This window comes from Gopherus evgoodei, chromosome 6, assembly GCF_007399415.2.
Source record: "Gopherus evgoodei ecotype Sinaloan lineage chromosome 6, rGopEvg1_v1.p, whole genome shotgun sequence".
Lineage (NCBI taxonomy): Eukaryota > Metazoa > Chordata > Testudines > Testudinidae > Gopherus > Gopherus evgoodei.
The window spans coordinates 28,650,123-28,669,652 of record NC_044327.1 but is presented as its reverse complement, the minus strand read 5'-3'; the positions used below and the strand labels follow the sequence as shown (position 1 = coordinate 28,669,652).

General features: G+C 38.2%; 1 protein-coding gene across 5 annotated transcripts in view; it reads left to right on the top strand.

The window, feature by feature from the left end:
• The window catches only part of NFIB (nuclear factor I B), a 221,627-nt gene that overhangs the window by 200,432 nt on the left and 1,665 nt on the right, over positions 1-19,530 (top strand). For 4 of the 5 annotated variants that reach the window (XM_030567059.1, XM_030567058.1, XM_030567060.1 and 1 more), the window contains exon 12: positions 14,536-19,530. This exon is cut by the window's right edge and continues 1,665 nt beyond it. In XM_030567059.1, coding sequence (XP_030422919.1) covers positions 14,536-14,665 — 130 coding nt within the window. In that variant the 3' untranslated portion in view covers positions 14,666-19,530. The remainder of the gene's footprint in view (positions 1-14,535) is intronic. The other variant, XM_030567062.1, reaches the window with a different exon arrangement.

The following is a 19,530-nucleotide window of genomic DNA, read 5'->3' as shown; positions in this document are numbered from 1 at the left end:
TTGAATCGTTAGAATATACTATAGTTTAGTACCTGGGATGCCAAATGTTTGCTGTCAAGTGCAAGGCGTTTGTAATTTGAAAGGACTGCAGATTTTAGGACTTAAAAAATCGAATCACAATTTAAAGAACTAAAGTACCATAATATATTTTGGGGTTTACAGATTAATATGCAAAAGATGGTGGGATTAAAAACAATAGGTGACTAGTATAGCAGTTTTCTGATGCGGGTGCTATTTTAGGAATGAATAATCATACTCATAGAAGACATTCTGAATAACAAGTTCAGGACAATTGGTATAGATTTAGGTCACTAACATGTTTACGAAGCATGTCCTTTATAAACTAAAATGCAAAACAATTAGAATTCATTATTCATGAAAAGCAGTTATTTTCTTTGCATGTTAGAGAAACGTTAGCTATTGGTACAAAATCAACTACACATATATATTAAATTATACATATATTATATGTATAACTGGTTATGGTAGTAGTAGGGGTGTGTGTGTGTGTTTTAAAAATAGATGAAAGATAATAAGCAATGTCAGTCTTTCAGTTCTTTCATATGCAGAATTCCCTTTGATTTACCTCAGTGGGGGGAAGTTATACATATGAGGAAAAGCCTGCAGATATGGGCCCTAACAAGTGAAGCAATCTCTCCCCTCCACTTAAAATAATTTTATATACCTCTTGGAGGTATGTGTGTACAAATATGACAATGTAACATTGCTATCACTTCCAAATAATTCATGTACATATCTGTGTGAGTATGTTTGGATATATAAAATCTTACTGTGCAGTATCCTAGATGACATACTGTGTTTTACTGTTGATGCTAAAAGTTTTTTTAGTATCAGTTTGGAAATGTGATATATGAAATAGAAAGTTGGATGCTGTGTATGAATCCAAAGTTTAAACTATTAAACTATTATTGTTGTACCAATATTACATGACAAATGATCTGCCGGCAGTTTCTTGCATGATTGCATGTATTTTCTGTACTTTTTTCCTAATAATTTTGGAGTCTGGTAGAATTCTGAAATTGTGTTGAAGGAGCAAGGTGGCAAAAAAAAACCAGTTTTTCACGTCAAAAATCAAATAGTAAAGTGAATGGAAAGTTAACCTAGTGGGTTCACCTTAACACCTCGAGGGCTGATTCACATTATAAATCCCCATCATGTGATAATTGGTAGTTTTTATCAGTATTATCAGACTGAGCTAGTGTAGCACAGAGTGTAACTTATTCTCCCCCCAGCAGTATGTAGCTTTCTCAGAACATTAATAGGAGACTGTAGATTGGACAAGAACTCACAGTTTGTGAGCTAGTGATTGGTGGACCTGATCCTCAGATAGTGTTAATCAATGTAATAATATTGACTTGATTGGAGGTAGACAAGCTGAGGATCTGGCCCAGTGTATTGTGGACTTCAGTTGTCATGCCTACCACATGGGCTCCTTTGCTGTAAGTTGCTAAAAGAGAGGAGAGGGAAAAAAGACGTAATCACATATAGATGAGGGTTATTTTTAAAATGTAGCCTTTGGGATACAGATACTCTTTTCAAACATCTGTGGAAAAGAAGACATCAAAGCATAAATGGGAGATAGTATAACAAGTGAGCAGTTTTCTTGATGAAGTCTTTATATCATTACAAGAAAGATACCTTTGAGCAATAAATCCTTTTTGAACGTTTGGTAAAGCAATATTTTCTTATTAAAAAAGAAAATGGAAAAGTTTTCTCCCACAGACTTATTTGATGGGTATTTCCTCCAAATCTGCAATACTCGTTTGGATAATAAATAGAGTGACTTTTTATAGAAGGGTTTCATGATTATTTTAAGTTGCAACAACTAATATGTCGTGGTGCACTGATTTTTGAGAAGTCTTGTTGAATACTTGTACTCACTGAGGTCAAAGAGTTGGTAGTGTCGGAAAATGAGCTTTTCTGTATGTGCATAGATCAGATGATAAAAGTGACCAAACTGAAAGTTTTCTCCATGCTGCACTATCAGTGACCTCCCCCATCCCCAACTTGGGTAGGACCACCCTCTGAGAGGGTGAGAGGTGACATGGTCCCTATGCTTGTTCTTTTTGTATACTTCGTCTTATCATTGGCTGCCAGTCATGCCAAACAGAGCTAAATGATCTATGGATTTTAAAACTAACTGATGATTTTTTTCTAGTAAAATGACAAGCCTGATATAATTTCTGGAGGAATAGTAATATATATTTTTCAAAAACGTTAACTTCTAAAATCACTAGAGAAAGACAACATGAGTTATACAAAATTAGAAACTTAAGTCATCAGTGCGCTTATTTTAAAAAAAGCAGAGTAGTTATGTGTATGGATTATTATACAAACTTAGATGTATCCTTCAGTTGGTTAAAATAAACATATTGGTGTCAGTGAAGGAGAAGCTTATATAAAACATCCGTTCAACACCCTCAATAGTAAACAAAAACAGGTTTTTAATATAATAGTTTAAAGTAATTTTATTTTGCTCCTGGTACCATGATTGCCTAGAATTGACAACATTTTTATTATCTATTTATTGTCTATATGATGTATTTGTTGCCCTGAACATTAGGACCTTGGTTCAGAAAATCATTTAAGCACATGCTTAAAATTAAGTATATGAGTAATCCCATTTATATAATGCTTAAAATTAAGCACATGCATAAGTGCTTCACTGAATCAGGACCCTATACTTCATTCTTTTTGCTGTACAGATGAAGATAATATTTAGAACTTACCTAAACAAAGGTCACTCAGATCATTGCTGAGGTAACTGTAAATAGTTAGAATCAAGTTGGAAAATAAAGTTTCAATAAGTGCACAGTAAACAAAAATGTATGCAAGTAAAACAACCATGCATGAGTGAGAGAAGGACTCAGTGAAACATATGGGCTGGGTGCCTGGTCCAGTAACCATTATTTACCTATAAGGTTAGTCACGTTGACTCCAGCATGATTAACAAAGGGATGCAGGATTGGGCCTTTGAATACTAGATTTGAATATTTCCCAACAAGCCTACAGTTTACAAACTGTAAACAAACCACTAGTGGTAAAATGTAAATTTTATCACACACATTGTTAATTTTCCTATTATTCTCAACTACTATAATTTATATTTAAAAAAAACTGCTGCTCTTAAGGGTTAACTGTTACTTTAACATTACATTTACACTACCCAGGCAAATGCACTAGGCTAGCATTTCCTGCCTTCAGTTTGTTATCTTGACACATAAGTACAGTACAACAGCTGGTTTGTTCCTGGAGCTCCTAAGGGGAGCTTTATTCTCCGAGTGCTGAATTTCCTTTTCAGCTTTAGCTGTAGGAGTGTTCAAAATGTTCAGTTTTTTAAGCAGCACTCTTTGCCCCTGGCACTACTCTGGGGCTGTGATAATAATGCAGATAAGGCAGTTGAATGGAATAATCTCCAGTTCGTGGGGGAGTGGGAGGGGTAGTGGAAATTGCTTAGAATCTTTTCCATACCACAGTACTTGTGTCTGTTAGAATCTAGTGAACATACAAAGTCACTAACAACTGAATTATCACTAAGTGTTTCTGTAGTTATCTGTTGTATTAAAAAAAAAGTTAACACATCTGGACAATACACACACCTGTTAGATCAAGGATTTTTTTATTTTATTTCCACAGTTCATATTTGATTGAGATAAAAGTACAAACTCAATTTTTGAAACTAAGAACAAAGAAGTGAAAATCTTCTGCTGATAAAAGTATTCACAGCAGACAAATGCAAGGATTTCTGGTCTTTATCAATTGACATCGCTATCTCTTATAGTTTCACCCATCTCTGTAATAAAGAAAGATGTGCAGAACATTATGTTTCCTTTCCATCTAGGCAAACATCTTCAGAACACTTCCTAAGAAATTAATTGTATTCCAGCCAGACTTGCATGCTGCCATCCCACAGGAAATGGGTCAGCAATCCATTAAGATGCCATTAGATAATCTAATTTGGAACTTAATCTCTAAATTAACCATGCTCCATACTTGAAGCATACTTGAGAGAAAGAAAAAAAGTTTATGTTTGAATCGATAGGGGAGCCGAAGCGTGAAGAAGGCTGTTTGTTTTTTCTGTAGCTGTGGTCACGTCTCAAGCCGTCTGGTAACCAGGAGAAACCAGACATGATGTAATTCCAGATTGAACTTGAACTTCAGGGACTTAGAATGGGGGAACAATGGACCATAGGAATCAATAATGTCCATTTTCCACATGATTATGTTTGGAGCTTTAAGTTAACCTTCATAGGAGAATCAGCAAGATCTGCAGTGCTACCAAAATGAGGTGATCTAGAGACAAGATGTTGAGTAAAGAAAACAACTTTTCCAGTGATATTTTCTGAGTGGCACTGCAGATTCCAGCAGGATTAGGAAAGTTCCCGCTCTGCAGTAAACTGGTTGCCTGTTCTGAGCTCTCTTTGTTCACTTAGGTAGGACAAACTTAATCTTACGTTTCCTGTCAAATGATTTTTGGCAGCAGTTTTAGGAAAGGAGGAGCATGTTACAGAAAATTCCCAAGTGTAAAGTGTACTTTTAACTCCTTGTTGACTCTGGAATTTTACCTCCTAGCCATTTTATCTCAAGTTGTTTCATTTTAAGCAATAAAAGTGCACTTTTTTTTCTGCAAACAAGATGTTTGCTTGCATTTAGTGTTGTGTTTACTAAACAAAGAACTTCTGATTATATTTACCTAAGTGCTAACATAACATTTAATAAATGACTGTTTTAAATTATAAGGTAAGTTGTGGAGAAGAAAAGTATAAAATGCTGCTGTGATTAAGTTTTAAAAAAAGTTATTTCTATTGAATGTTTTGAAAAAGAGAATTGGTGTCATGTTAGAGAACAGGAATATGCAGTCTGGATGCTGAAATGCAGCCCTTTAGTTAACCTTTCCTTTGCTGCATTGCAAACTTTTATTGTTAAGTGGAATTTTTCTGTTTTCTTGTTATTTATTTATTTGGCCTAATACGTCTGGCTGAAATTACAGAATCTGTTTTTCTCAGAAGATTAGCTCACATAAAAGAATCAGATCATCCTGTGCAAAACATTCATGTGTGTTTGGTGAAGGACTCTGTTAGATCTTCTTCATTTGTTTCCTCTACCCATCAGCCCTACTGCAGGGACCCCCAAAACCCATGTATCTTTGTGTCTGCCAGGAACCCTGTGCCTCTGCACTGTCTCTGGGGACTCCCACTCCCGCTACCTCAGCTTCATGGCAGCTAGTTCTCCAGCCAATTGCTGCCCCAGGCATCTGACCCTCCCTCAGCCTAGTCAGGGTACACAGCACAGAATGGGTGTGCACCAAAATCTCAGTCTGAACTAACTGTGCTGAGGACTTTTTGTGGTGTTGATATGTCTCCTGACCCCCTTCACCTGTTTTTCACTCTAAACCCACAGAGAAACTTCTTCAGGTTCATGGAGAGGGAAAACAATGCCTCAGAAGCAGAACTACCTTGCCTCCACTTCCCCTGTGGAATTTTCATCTCCTCCATCTGCTAGATGGAGAGGATGATTTCTGCCCAACTAAAGTATAAAAAGCTTCCTAAGTTAAGCGGAGATATACTTAACATAGCATCTCTTCCAAGGTAGAATTTGGCAGCTGTTTAACTCCACACACTAACTCTGCTCACACACCAGTTTAGGACAGAGAGTGACAGAAAGTACCACACTCAAGGGAGAATTAATAGTGGCAGAAATAACCAAATTGGAATTTAGCCAGGCCACTGGAGTTAACACCACTACTCCTGCAAAGTGGCATATAATTTTAATGTCCACAAATGATTGGAACTTTAGCTTTATATCTCAACTGAAGGAGAGCATTTTCAAATAACAAGTATCAGAGGAGTAGCCGTGTTAGTCTGGATCTGTAAAAGCAGCAAAGAATCCTGTGGCACCTTATAGACTAACAGACGTTTTGGAGCATGAGCTTTCGTGGGTGAATACCCACTCACCCACGAAAGCTCATGCTCCAAAACGTCTGTTAGTCTATAAGGTGCCACAGGATTCCCACGAAAGCTCATGCTCCAAAACGTCTGTTAGTCTATAAGGTGCCACAGGATTCTTTGCTGCTTTTACAGATCCAGACTAACACGGCTACCCCTCTGATACATTTTCAAATAGTACATTGCCCTCTATTGCTGTGCTGGGGCATTGGTTCAATTCTGACTCAGAAGGTAGAGCATAAGCTGCTACATCTTCAACACCACTTCCTTCAGCATAAGGTATTCCTAGCTCTTTTAGCCAAAGTACTGATCTAGCCTGGCCATAATTAGCTTGTGAGAGCTGATGTGATCACAGCAAAAGGTGATAAGGCTGTAACTAGAAATGATATTTTAGGTCAGTGGTCCCGAAACTGTGGGGCATGCCCCCTAGGGCGGCATGAAGGAATGTTTGGGGAGAGAGGCCTGTGGCATCACCCAGCCCAGCTCCAGCCAGGGCCGCAGAACCATTCTACTCCCAGTCCAGCCCCCCCGCACCAGCCACAGCTCCACTCCACCCTCAGCTGCAGTTCATCTCCTCCCCCAGGCCAGCTCTGTCGTCATTCCCTCTCTAGCCCCAGTTCTGCCCCCAGTTCTGCCTTCACCGCAAGCTCTGCTGCTAAGCCAAATGTGCAGTAATGGAGGTGAGGTGTGGACAGATTCCATTACTGGGAAGGGGGTGTGCGACAGTAATAGTTTAGACACCATTGTTTTAGGTCTGCTTTTTAAGACAGAGGTTTTCCTTTTTTAGATCAGAAAATATTTGTATCAGAGACTTTTTAAGCTGTTACAACAAAAGTATTAACTGCTGGAGACTTAACTTGATATTGGTGCAAGTCTTGATTACATTTATTCTTCAGTGCAAAGTAATTTGTTTATTACTCTCCTCACATTAATATAACCTCCACAGTGGACTGTATATAAATACTGTGCTGCTTATGGTCAATTCCAGTAATATTTTAATCAGGGATTCTTGAAAGAGCACTTAGTATTTTTAAAAGAAAATCATGGACGAAATCTTGATTGAATTAACATGTGAAAACTGTAATGGAAAATATTAACCCTTAAGACACTTGTAGTGTTTGTCTTTGCTATTTTATGACATTTGTGAACAAAGAAATGATAACTGCAGAATCCATCTATTATTAGAAAGTCTAGTTATTATCAGCAAAGACCACTGCTGCTGCTAGTAAAATTATTGTGGAAGGATGATGGTTCACAGAGTTGGTAGTGACACTGGTAGACTCTCCTTACAAAGGTGCTGCTTGGAATCTAGATATGTAACTGAAAGCTATTTTCTAATAGCTGCTTATCCTGTAACCTTGTACCTGAAATGCATATAGAGAAACAAGGTGGGTGAGGTAACATCTTTTACTGGATCAACTTCTGTTGGTGAGAAAGACAAGCTTTCCAGCTTACACAGAGCTCTTCTTCAGATCTGGGACATGTACTTAGAATGTCACAGCTAAATACAAGGTGGAACAGATTGTGTAGCATAAGTAATTAACACCATGTTTCAAGGGACCATTCAAGGTGAAGTGGCCCATTCACACCTTTCCAGTCATGGGTTGGGGAGTGTTAGTGGGTTATATACTGTTGTAATAAACCATAAATCCAATGTCTCTATTCAGTCCATGATTTTTAGTGTTAAGATATTAATTTAAGCTCCCAGGCTTTTGTCTTTTTTCATTTTTCTGTGAGAGTTCATTAGAGAGTGTAGTGATTGGTTTCACCCACATAGTTGTTATTGGGGCACTTAGTGCTCTAGTTGAGCTATACCACATGCTATGATAGGCATGCGTACAACCCATGGATCTTGGAGGATGTATTGTGGGGGTTGATGATCATCATTGCAGTGGAGATATATCTGCAGGTTTTGCATCTGATATTCTGGCAGGGTCTGGTGCCTCTTTGAGTTGGTGGGTCCTGGTCCATGGGGAGCTTGCTTCTGATGCTGAGTTTGGGGGGCTGTTTGAAGGCCATAGAGTTCTTTCAGGATGTGGTCCCCACTGAGTATGATTTATAGTTATTTGATGAGAACCCATATGAGTTTGTGGGGGGGGGGTAGGTGACATCTAGCTGCGTGCAATCAGAGAGGGCTTTTTTTCTGCATTGAAGCAGGTTCTCTCGGGGGATTTGGGTGGCTTGTTCCATGACATCATCTCCTTCCATGGTGGAGTGTCCTTGTTTAGTGAAGGTGGTTTTAAGTATGTTAAGATGTATACCTGGACTTTTTCCTTGGAGCATATTTTGTGGTATCTGAGTGCCCCACTGTAGATAACAGATTTCTTGGTATGCTTGGGATGGTTACTGAATCTATGAAGGTAAGTGTGGCAGTCTGTGGATTTTGGACACCTCGGATAAAAATATCATTGATGTATCTCAAAGAAAGGGGAAGAAAAGGCAGAAGAACTCTTCTATTTCTCCCCATGTTACTCTGGTATCAGATTCTGTTGTGGGGCAATAGTTCAGTTCCTTGGAGAGTACAGATAATTCAGCTCTGATTAGGATAGTTTTGACAAATTGATGATGTTGGAGTTTCATATAGGATCCAGATGGTGGGTCTTCATGTTATGGTTTCTCCTGGAGGTGGTGTTCTGTGGGAAGTGGAGTTGTTGTAGTTGGTTCCCCTTTTTGTTTTTGTGTTGGAGGGCTGCCATCAGGTTTTTTGAGATGCATTGATGATATTTTCATTCTCTAGACAGACACCTAAACTCACTCATAGATTTCCACCACAACTTCAGCAACCATCACCTATCCATTAAACTCTCTCTACAACACTCCCACACTAGCATCCACCTCCTGGACACCACGATGAGGTTCAACAGTGGAACTCTACAGACAACTATATACAAGAAACCCCTTGAAATATGTGTTAGTTACTTATGCTAAATAATCTGATCCACCTTGTATTTAGCTGTGACACTCAGGGTACTTTTCTCAGACCTTAAGGAAAGTTCTGCATAAGCTAGAAACTTGTCTCTTTCACCAATGGAAGTTGGTCCAATAAAAGATATTACCTCACCACCTTGTCTAGTATCCTGGGACCAACACAGCTACAACAACATGGCATACAGCAACAACAACATGGAACAAGTTTGTAGCTCATTCTCTTATCTAGTGGGCAATTATTCATGTCACAAAACCTACCAGCACAGGCCTCAATTTTATCTTTTAGTTAGATTGCATAGTATGCAGTGTTCCCTCTAATTTTTCCCATCCATGTGTGGAATGAATTTTGTTAGGTGCACCAGTATGGAGGTGATGTGTCACACATAACCTCCTTGGTGAACATCACAAAATTCATGTGGTGGGGTGGGGGTGAGGGGTTCAGAGTGGGATGGGGGCCCTCAGGGCTGGGGCAGAGGGTTGGGATGTGGGAGGATGAAGGCTCCATCTTGGAGTGAGGGCTCTGAGGTGGGGCCGGGGATGTGGGGTTCATAGTTGGGGCAGAGGGTTGGGGTGTGGGGAGTGATGGGCTCCAGCTGGGAGATGCAGGCTCTGGGGTGGGGCTGGGGATGAGGGGGTTAGGGTGCAGTGGTGCTCCCTGAGTCTACTCTCTCCAGCACTCTCTCTCTCCACAACAGCACCTAGTCTGTGGAGGAGGGGCACCTCTCCCCTGGCCACAGCAGGGCCAGGCTGAGTCAGGGGAGGGGCACCTGTTCCCGGCTGCAGCAGGTCCGGGGCTGGGCGGGGTCAAGGCCAGGAGAGGGATGCCACGGCAGGTCCAGGACTTGGGGAGACTGATTCCTCCCCGCTACAGCCCTGAGTACCTGCACAGTGATTAATAGGCAGCTGTGTAGTGCACAGTTTAGAGGGATCTTCGATATTAAGGACAGCATGGAGCTGCTCTGTCCTCAGGGGCGGCTCCAGGCATCAGCACACCAAGCGCGTGCTTGGGGCGGCAAGCCAATGGGGGCACTCTGCTGGTCACCACGAGGGCGGCAGGCAGGCTGTCTTCAGCAGCTTGCCTGCAGAGGGTCTGCTGGTCCCGCGGCTTCGGCGGACCTTCTGCAGGCAAGCCGGCTGAAGGCAGCCTGCCTGCCGTGCTTGAGGCAGCAAAATGCCTAGAGCCGTCCCTTTCTGTCCCAGAGGGAACACCAGCCCGTTTGGGGCTGTAAAGGCAACAGACCTTCTCCTACAGCTCTCTGTAGTATGCAGCTTACTACCTTCTTCCCACCAAGCCAACTCATCTGCCTTTTGTGTGATGGGCACAGCTTTGGTGTGCCTTCTCTCTACCCTACTTGGGGAACCCTGTGGAGGAGAGAGGGGGCAGTGTCTGCACTTTCCTGAGATCAGGGATTGCAATTCTGCCTGGCAATCTGATCAGATCACACAATGGCAAGGTGAAGGGAAAGTTATCTATGCTCTTCACACCATTGCTACTCACATAAAGACAAGGCAACATTTGGGACATAATTAGCTCTACTTGGCATTTTTGTTAGGAATCTCTTCAGAAAAGCCAAGGATGCAACAGATGTGGACAGTAAACTTTCTTACTCTCTCAGAAGTTTCCTCCCAATCACGGTGGAGGGATGATGTCAGGGCATTGCAGAGAACTTCTATCCAGTCTGCTCCAATTCTGTGGATAAATAGAAGATCTTGATCTCCAGAACTGTCTGTCATGAGCACTGAATTGCCATCAGTTCTTTCACTCATAGGTGTCTGATCCACCAAGTGGCAGTTGAAAATTCAATTACATTTATCATACATTTTATGTAAGAAATGCAAAAGTGTGATGAGGCTTCAAAATCTGAAAGACAGACACCAGTATCTTGTAGCTTAGAAGAGCCTGAGTGAGTTGTGATTTAGCATTCTGATTAATATGATTTGTATTACCGCTGCACTTGCTGGCTCCAGCCTGGATTGGGGCTTCATTGCGCTAGGCACTATACTTATTTCCTCCATTTCACTTTCATTCCCTTTCCTTTCCTGCATATATTCTTTTACTTGAAATTGACCATTTATAGGTGGCAGGACAGGTCTGCCCCAGAAATCATCATTATATCAAATTGAATTCTCATAAGTATTGTTTCTTAAATGCACAACTAGTTCTGAAAGTTCTAGAAACCATTCATCTGGACGTGCCAGTACTTGGAAGCAGGTTAGATTGCTGGAAAAGACTATAGGGACCATCCTCCATTGCCAGGGGGAAGAACTAGCCACTACCCAGCAGTTCAGTTTAGATAAAAAATTATCAGACCCCTAAGCTGTGATTCCATTTCTAATCAAAGCACTTGTATACCATTGCACTGGCATGTTTTGCCATTTGTTAAGTTATTTTCACTGTTATCCCTAAGAGTATGAACTGGATACCAGAACAATCTTATCTTATAACTGTTAACTTAACCTACATACTGGTAGTAAGAGGCTTATAAAACTCATATGGAATCTGCATAATGTTAACCTATGAGATTTATTCTTCTCCAAGGATTCATAAACCGTATTGACAAATATATTGCATGCTGCATTTGTGACATGGTCATAATGTAAGAAGGGAGGTTTGAAAGGTTTAAATAAACATCTAAATTAAATTTGTTAGTTATACTGCAACAACAGTTTTATTAGTCACTTACTGCAATTTATTTTTATTGAACATTTTCCAAAAAAATAAAGATCTGTGTCTCCTCTGTATAATACTGGATAAGAAAGCTGCTACAAATAGTAATTTGTTCTTTATCAGCATAAACTGCTGTCTTTCATATATTGTAGTCATTAGGAGGTTATAAACTTAAAAAAAAAATTCAGATAAACTTCCAGCCACTAAAGTACACAGAGTGAATTCTCCAAAAAGATAACCTGTAAGCAGTTTATCTGGACTTCTTCTTTGCAATGCCATGTTGAATCTGCCATAGAATTTACATTCTTTTAGTTACTCTTCTCTTTTAAGTGGCTAAGACCATAAATCCTGAGCAGTCTCTCTTTTAGAATGTTTTTATTCTTTTATTGCAATTTTTTATTATTACAGTTTCCCATACACAAATCAGCATAGAATCATTTTGATTATTTTTACTAGCTGTCACCTCATCATGTATTTTTAACATTGCTCACATTAAAATGGGATAATGAACAAAAATACATTGTTGGACACAAATAGTGAAGAAAGATGAAGAGAGAGAGGTTGAAACAATTAAGCCTCTTATGTGAGATCTTGGTACTGAATATTTTTTTGGAACCATAATCTTTTCATCAGATCATATTGGGCAAATCTTTCATGTATAAATGGATTTAACTCTTTGTGCATGTTTTAAGATTTATTGCATAACTATCTCTATTTTTGAATATCAAGGAGAATAAAAATTCTTTCTTAGGCAAACAACAAAACATTGAGTTCACCAAAGTTCACAGAAATCTTTTTGAGGAAACAGGAAATTTAAGATGATCATAAAGTTTTACTAGATTTGCAAGATCTAAAAACTCGTGAAAAATAGCAGCACTTGTGGGCAGCTTTCTAGTGGGATACACGTTCGCATTCAAGGATTTGTATATTTGAAAAAGCTGCTGGGTGGTATTGTTTCTATAGACATTATTACATACATCTCAGTGTGATCATGATCCATATAATTAACTGAGGCAGACCAATCTTGCTCCGATGGGGGTTTTACCACTGATTTCAAAGAGAGCAAGATTTTGAATTTAAGTCAAAATTTTCGAACTTGGGTGTGTAAAGTTAGACATCTAAATACATGTGGTCTGATTTTTCAGAGGTGCTGAGCACATATAGCTCATATCAAAGTCACAGTTTGGAAATTTTGGCTTTAGTTTCTATATTACACAGAAGTATACTTCCAAATGAACTGGGTGAAAGAGATGAAGAAGAAAACAATATGTGACTAAAGGGAAAAGGCCACTTTTCCCCCATAGTATTATTTAACTGAGGAACATGCTCAATAGACTTTTTAAAAAAATTATATTTTTCTATATTTGCATAGCAAGAAAAGATTGCACAAATGGCCAAATATAATCGTAATTATTATTTATACATTTTAAGATTGATAAAGTGGATCTGTTTTCCCCTTAATGCGTACTCCTAACTCACATTTGCACTAACCAAGCATGTGCATGTATTTGGGAAGACAGGATCATGAAAGGATGATCAAAGAAATGGGAGGAAAAAATAGTTATAGCTTCCCTCATCAAAAAATATAATATGAGTATCAGATTTCAAAGTAAAGCATATGCAAATGTTTTGCACAAAAAGTACATATCAGATACAAGTGTGCGTTCACAGATTAGACTTGTGTGCACTTGGATAGACAGGTGTCAAATGGCTCCATGAGTATGCAAATATCTAGTGTGCACACACCCACTGGGTATTTGAGAACATTTGGTGCAATAAAATAGGTATAAATTAATTGCCTGCACAGGTGTGCATGCCTCATTTTGACAATCTGACCCTGAATGTATGTTTCCATTTGATATAATGGCCTCTCTTATCATGCTTATGTTTGGTGAAAAATATATGGCCAGACTTTCCAAAGAGCTCATTATTTATCAGCTTCCTGTTAGGTACCTACATAAAAGGCTGGATCTTCAAAGAGCTCAGGTCTTTCAAAAGAACTTTTTGGAAAATCTGGCTCCAATTGTCAGCACTGTACACTTTTGGGAATCTGACCTGGAATGAATAATCTTGTAAATACTTTGCCACTGGGTGTAATGCTTATTACTGATAGTTGCTACTTGGTAAAAAATTGCAAATTAATGGGACTTAGATTCCTTAGTGACACAGGTGCTATTGACTATGGGATGTAGGTTTCTAGTCACTAAGATACTTTTGAAAATGTTGCTATACTGTGACTTCAGTGGACCTACTTTCGGTCGTAATTTCTACATATGACAGTAAGTATTTGTATATTGGGCCCTAAGTTATCTGGTGTTCCTTGGCTATTGCCATGGGACTGTAATAAGGAATGCACCCTGCTTTTGAAAGTATCTTAAAAAAAAAAGTATGTTTTCATGCATTATAGCTAAAAACATTTCTTCTTCATCAGAGTCTGCTCCATTTTGGACTCATGCACCTAACAGGAACATAATATAATGGAGAAAGGGGTTGAATTGTTAGATAGAGGGGACAGAGGATTTATTAAATCACAGAAGAGATTTATATTATACATTAAATGTGTATTTTTTGTTCTGTCAATAAGCAATATAACAGGGACACTATAATAGATTGACTAGTTCTTAAAATCAGAGCAGCAGTTTCATATGAGTTCTCATAATGTAGTTTTTTGTACCTGCTCCATAAACTTGCCTCTTTAACTTGTCTGGGGCTCTCATGGAATAAGCAGGCTATTTAGTGTATGATTACAATAATTCATATTAACACATTTACTTTTGTCTTTCATTTGAGTTTGCAAAGGAAATCATACACACTTGAAGTTCAAGTGGCATTCAAAAATGTACCATCTTAAATTTATCTTAAATAGTATTATTTATCATGAATACTAATCTGAGTCTTAATCACATTTATTATGTTCTTATTGTTGCAACATTCTTAATCTTTATTTTGTTCTCTCTCTCTCTCTCTCAACAGTCCTGGTACCTGGGCTAGCTTGGTCCCTTTTCAAGTATCAAACAGGACACCAATCCTGCCGACAAATGTCCAAAATTATGGTTTGAACATAATTGGAGAGCCTTTCCTTCAAGCAGAAACAAGCAACTGAGGGAAAATGAAACAAAACAAAAATTTAAAAGAAAAAAAGAAAGGAAGACAGGACAAAAATGAAACTGAAGAAAGAAGAAAAATAGACCAGCAATTGCAGCATTTACAATCACTAATTCCCTTAAGGTTGAAACTGTAATGACATAAAAAGGGTCGATGATATTTCACTGATGGGTAGAATGCAGCCTCTGCTAAGTAGCCTTTGTTATATGAAGTCCGCTGGGAAATAGATGTTCTGTCTCTGACAATATATTTTAACTGACTTTCTAGATGCCTTAATATTTGCATGATAAGCTAGTTTTATTGGGTTAGTATTCTTGTTGTTTACGCATGGGATCACTATTCCTAGTTATCTCACAAAACAAAGGCTAGGCGGCAGCAACAGAGCTGCAAGAGGACGAGGGCTGTGAGACGGCCATTTTCTCAACACTCTGATTTCTAAAAGTTAAAAAAAACAACAACTCTGTAGCCTTTAGTTATCAGTACAGATTTATTAAACTTTGGCCCTTAACCCAGCCTTTTCTAGCGTGTTACCTAGTTTGGAATTTTCAAAGTCAGTATGAACACAGGCTCTCTGGAAAAAAATGCCTCTCTGTAGGTAAAAGAGTTATCTCCTCTTGCAACAGTAAAAAAAATTTACCTTTTTACCCACTAAAGAAATACTTACAGAGGCAAGTGCAATTTAAAAATTATATCTAAAGGGGAACATCATTATAAGTCCTTCAGCCCTTGGACTCTAAATTGAGGGGATTAAAAAAAAAGAATTTAAAATTTCTTTGCGCAAATTTATTTTCCCCTCAGTTTTGAGGGCATTAAATCAAGACAAATCATGTCATTGAGAAGAAGAAATTAATGGAAACACAGCACTTATGTTGGTTTAGCTGCTGCCTCCATAGAGGGGTAGGATTTATTTATTTAAAGTTACTGGTTGCATCAATAACCCATAGGGTGTATGTAAAGTTCTATAAAATCTGCATCATAGAGACGAAGAAAAAAGGCAAATCCATGTCACAAAGGCAAAGCTTACAGTTTACAGACTGGGAATAGCAGGGTGGGGGGGTAAAATATATTTAAACATGCACTCTTACAAAAAATAAGTCTAATCACAGGGTGCTGAAAACTTGCATGGTGCTTTCAGAAATTAGCCTTGTTCAACACATTTCTCATATTGACAGAACAGTAACGTGCATGGGCAGACACATTTTGCCTCTATGTCTCTTAAAACTAATTAATTGATTAAAAATACTCGTTCCAGTAATCCTAATTTGCACGAAGTTATAATGTCCACATTACGTGCCTTGCCTTGAAATCTTAAAAAAAAAAAAAAAAAAAAAAAAAAAGTGACATCACTCTACTTGTTTTGCTGCATTTATTATTTTAAATCTTTACCATTTTTATGACAAATATTTTGTACTCCAGATGGGGGGGAAAAGTGTGACATCATGGATTTTTTAGACAGTTATACCTTTATCTCACATTTATAAAGCATATCATGGCTGTGTATAGTTGCCGCTTAAAAATTGTAATCGACCAGCAATATTTTCAGTATTTTGGTGTTTTTTCTATTAACCTTTCATGTTTTTCATCTTCCAATTAATATGGGGGGGGTGTCAAATTTATACGAATTATGCAATACCAAGTTTTGCCTATGTAGGTAGTGCTTTTAGCTGTATTGGTTATTATAGGTAAGTACACAGATTTAAAAGAGAAAAAAAAAAGAATAATGTATGCTTTTTTTTGTTTATTTTAATTGACCAAAGTGGGTACTGCTATTTTTGCAGTGTGATGAGGTCCTTTTGTGTACTGAGAGATGGACAGGGGATTTTTTTTATACATATATATATATATACATATATATATATTCTGGGGAGGGTGGGGAGGATTTTTAACACTTTACAGTGTAGCTGTGAAGCAGTGCACCCTTAGCCAGGCAAGGGCTGCAAAGCGACTGTTCTGCCTACTGTGACAAAGTTTCAAATAGGTTCCCTCTTTTTAACTTCCCACCTGGGGTGCAAGCTGAACTCATTTCTGGATTTAAAAAAAAAAAAAAAAAAAAAAAGGATTCTGTTGGAGGCAGACTTGACTTGAGGAAATTGTTCTACTTTTTTATTTCGAGAGGTCAAGACCCACAGTGAGACTGAGTCTCTTTCATTTATGGCAAAGATATGGTATCCGAAAATGTACTCTTTTAGAGGGTGTTTTTAGCTAGAATGACATGGAAACACACTGTCTTCTATGAGATGCATGTACTGAGCCACATTCTTTGTTGGTGTAACTCATTTGATTTCAGTTGACTCCAAAGGAGTTATGCCAGCAAAGAATTTGGAGCACTATATTTAAATGACTGGTGAATACTCATTTTCCCTATGTCAAAGAGGTGGGGTCTTTTTTAGTTTATTAACACACAACATCTGAATTACAGGCATCTACATTAGCAAACAGATGCGACAGGTTTAGAATTTCTTCACATACAAAAGGTCAGATGGAAAGCTGTAGTTCTGTACTGTAACTTGAATGGAATTAGAATACAATGTAAGGAAAAGTTTATTTCAAATAAAGTAAAATCTTACAGACTAGTGGGCCTAATGCTGCAAACCTTACATACATAAGGACTCCACTTTACAGCTCAACTTTCCTATCAATGCACACCCTTTTATTAGGGTGTAAATGCAGGGGAGAATAGACTGCTGAGTATTGAGCTCCCTGTGGGATAACTGAGCCCATAAAGGCTGCTTCTATTCTAGCTTTGTCTTGAAATTTCCCATTATTGATCTACCCCACTGGGATGCAGTTCTAAAAATGGTAGCACAGCTGAGCAGTCTAGTGGCTACTAGGTGCTGGCATTTTTACTACTGTGTCATCCAGCCCTGCTCAGAGCAAGTCCAGATGACAATACAGCTAAAAACAGTGGCAGCTGCCAGCACCTTGTCTCCACTAGTGCTCCCATCATCATTGCTATCTCCATTGGAGCTGTATCAGTGGGACGTGTTATGAGAAAGCTGTGTAGGCAAGGCCTAAAAGGCAACAGAGAGAGAAAATAGAAAATTAAAAAACTCAAGATTTATATTTAGCTAAATTAAAAAAAAGAAACCAGCTTTATGTTGCTCTTTTTCTGAGCCCCATAGTAAGTGAATTTATTCACTAAGTAAGCGGCTGTTAAGACTAACTGAAACGTAGTAACAACCTTGAGGATCTGTTAGGCTGTGGCCTGATAAAATAAGCTACATATTGTTCTCTCAGCACATCACGTAATAATGAACAGTTATGAAACATGGTTATGTGCTGGAGAACTGCATTTGATTATCCCATACAATAAGATGTCCCTTTAAACTTTGACTAGCACAACAGGATGAAACCAAGGCAAGTCCAGACAATAAAGTGCAATAATTTAAATGATGCTTATCCTTGTAGATGGCGGATGCTCTTAACTAAACTTTTCATGTATCTTTGACCTATGGTGTGAACAAATCAAGCTTACAAACACAGACTTTTTTTTTTAGTCAAATTCGCTCTGTGTGAATGAATTTTCCTCAGTGGAATGTTAAGTGACTCTGTGGGTTTTTCTGCCTACCTCTTTAATATAAAGGCCTGTTTTGAATAAAAGAAACCCAAACTTCCTTTTCTTTTCTTTTTTTTTTCTTTTCTTTTTTTTTTTTCTAAATTCAAGAGTCAAAAGATTAAGAAAATATTGAGGACTCAAATCCGGTCTCTAGCCTCCTCCTTCACCAGGAAGTGTATTCTGACTAAATCAAGCCACCCCGTTCTATGTGCACTGTTCTGCCTTTAGTAAGTTGCTTTGCAGCCCTAACCTTATGGCTGTGCCACTGAAGTGTGTTTCCCCTGGAGTGACATGAACGTTTGAGGCTTGACTAAGGGAAAAAAGAAAAGGCAGTGAAGGAGACTGTACATAAAGACATGGCAAAAATATTAATTATAGCAATATAGTTGTGGGGTGATGTTCAGGTGGGCAGCTTCATTGAAAATATGTGAATGAATCTGTGAAGCTGCAAGTAGCGAGAAGAACGGAGGCTCTTCTTAATGAACCACCTACCTTATAGACAGTAATTTGTACACTGTATAGTTTTGTTAAGAATTTTTTTTAATTAAAGTACCCTTGTTTGTAAAGCTAACTTTTTAACAGTTATAATGGAAATATATGACATTTCCATTTTTAAAGTAAACAAGAATATTCCTTGTTTGGAAACTGGACTTGGGTTAAAACTCTCCAGTTTCTTAATTTATGTATTAAAAAAATCTGTCCATGTTAGGAGTTATTTCGCAGATTCCTATGCTTGAAAAGCCTAGGTTACTAATCCTTTAAAAAAAGTTGTAAATGGAGAAAAGTTATATTTTATGAAGGTTATTTTGTTGTATTTAGTATTGGAAAAGTTGGTTTTCAGAGCATTTCAGAATGTTGGAAGCACCACTGTCTTTTTATTAGTATATATGGCCTTTAGCAAAAGTTTTTTGTGATTGTTACATGATGGTATTTAAGATTAGGTTCACAGAGCATTCAAGATAGGCAGAGAATTCTAACAGTACTTATTGTCTCACATAGCTGTGTCCTCAGGGAGCAGAATTTTGGATTTGCAACTTGTAGCTTCATAAGGACTTAATGAAAGAAATTGCACAGGGACATACTCAGCCATGACACCCAAGTGTGTTCTGTACCTAAACTCTAAATTATTTGTACAGTGTGAGATTATGAAGGCTGCAGAAAGTTATCCCATATTCAGAGTACAGTATTCACTTTTAATGAAACAACTCTATAACGTTACTGGCAGTAAGGCCCTAAGCATAACATCCAATATAGTTTACATGATCCTGTCGAGGTCCTTTAACATTAACCAGCTGCATGCTTCCTGA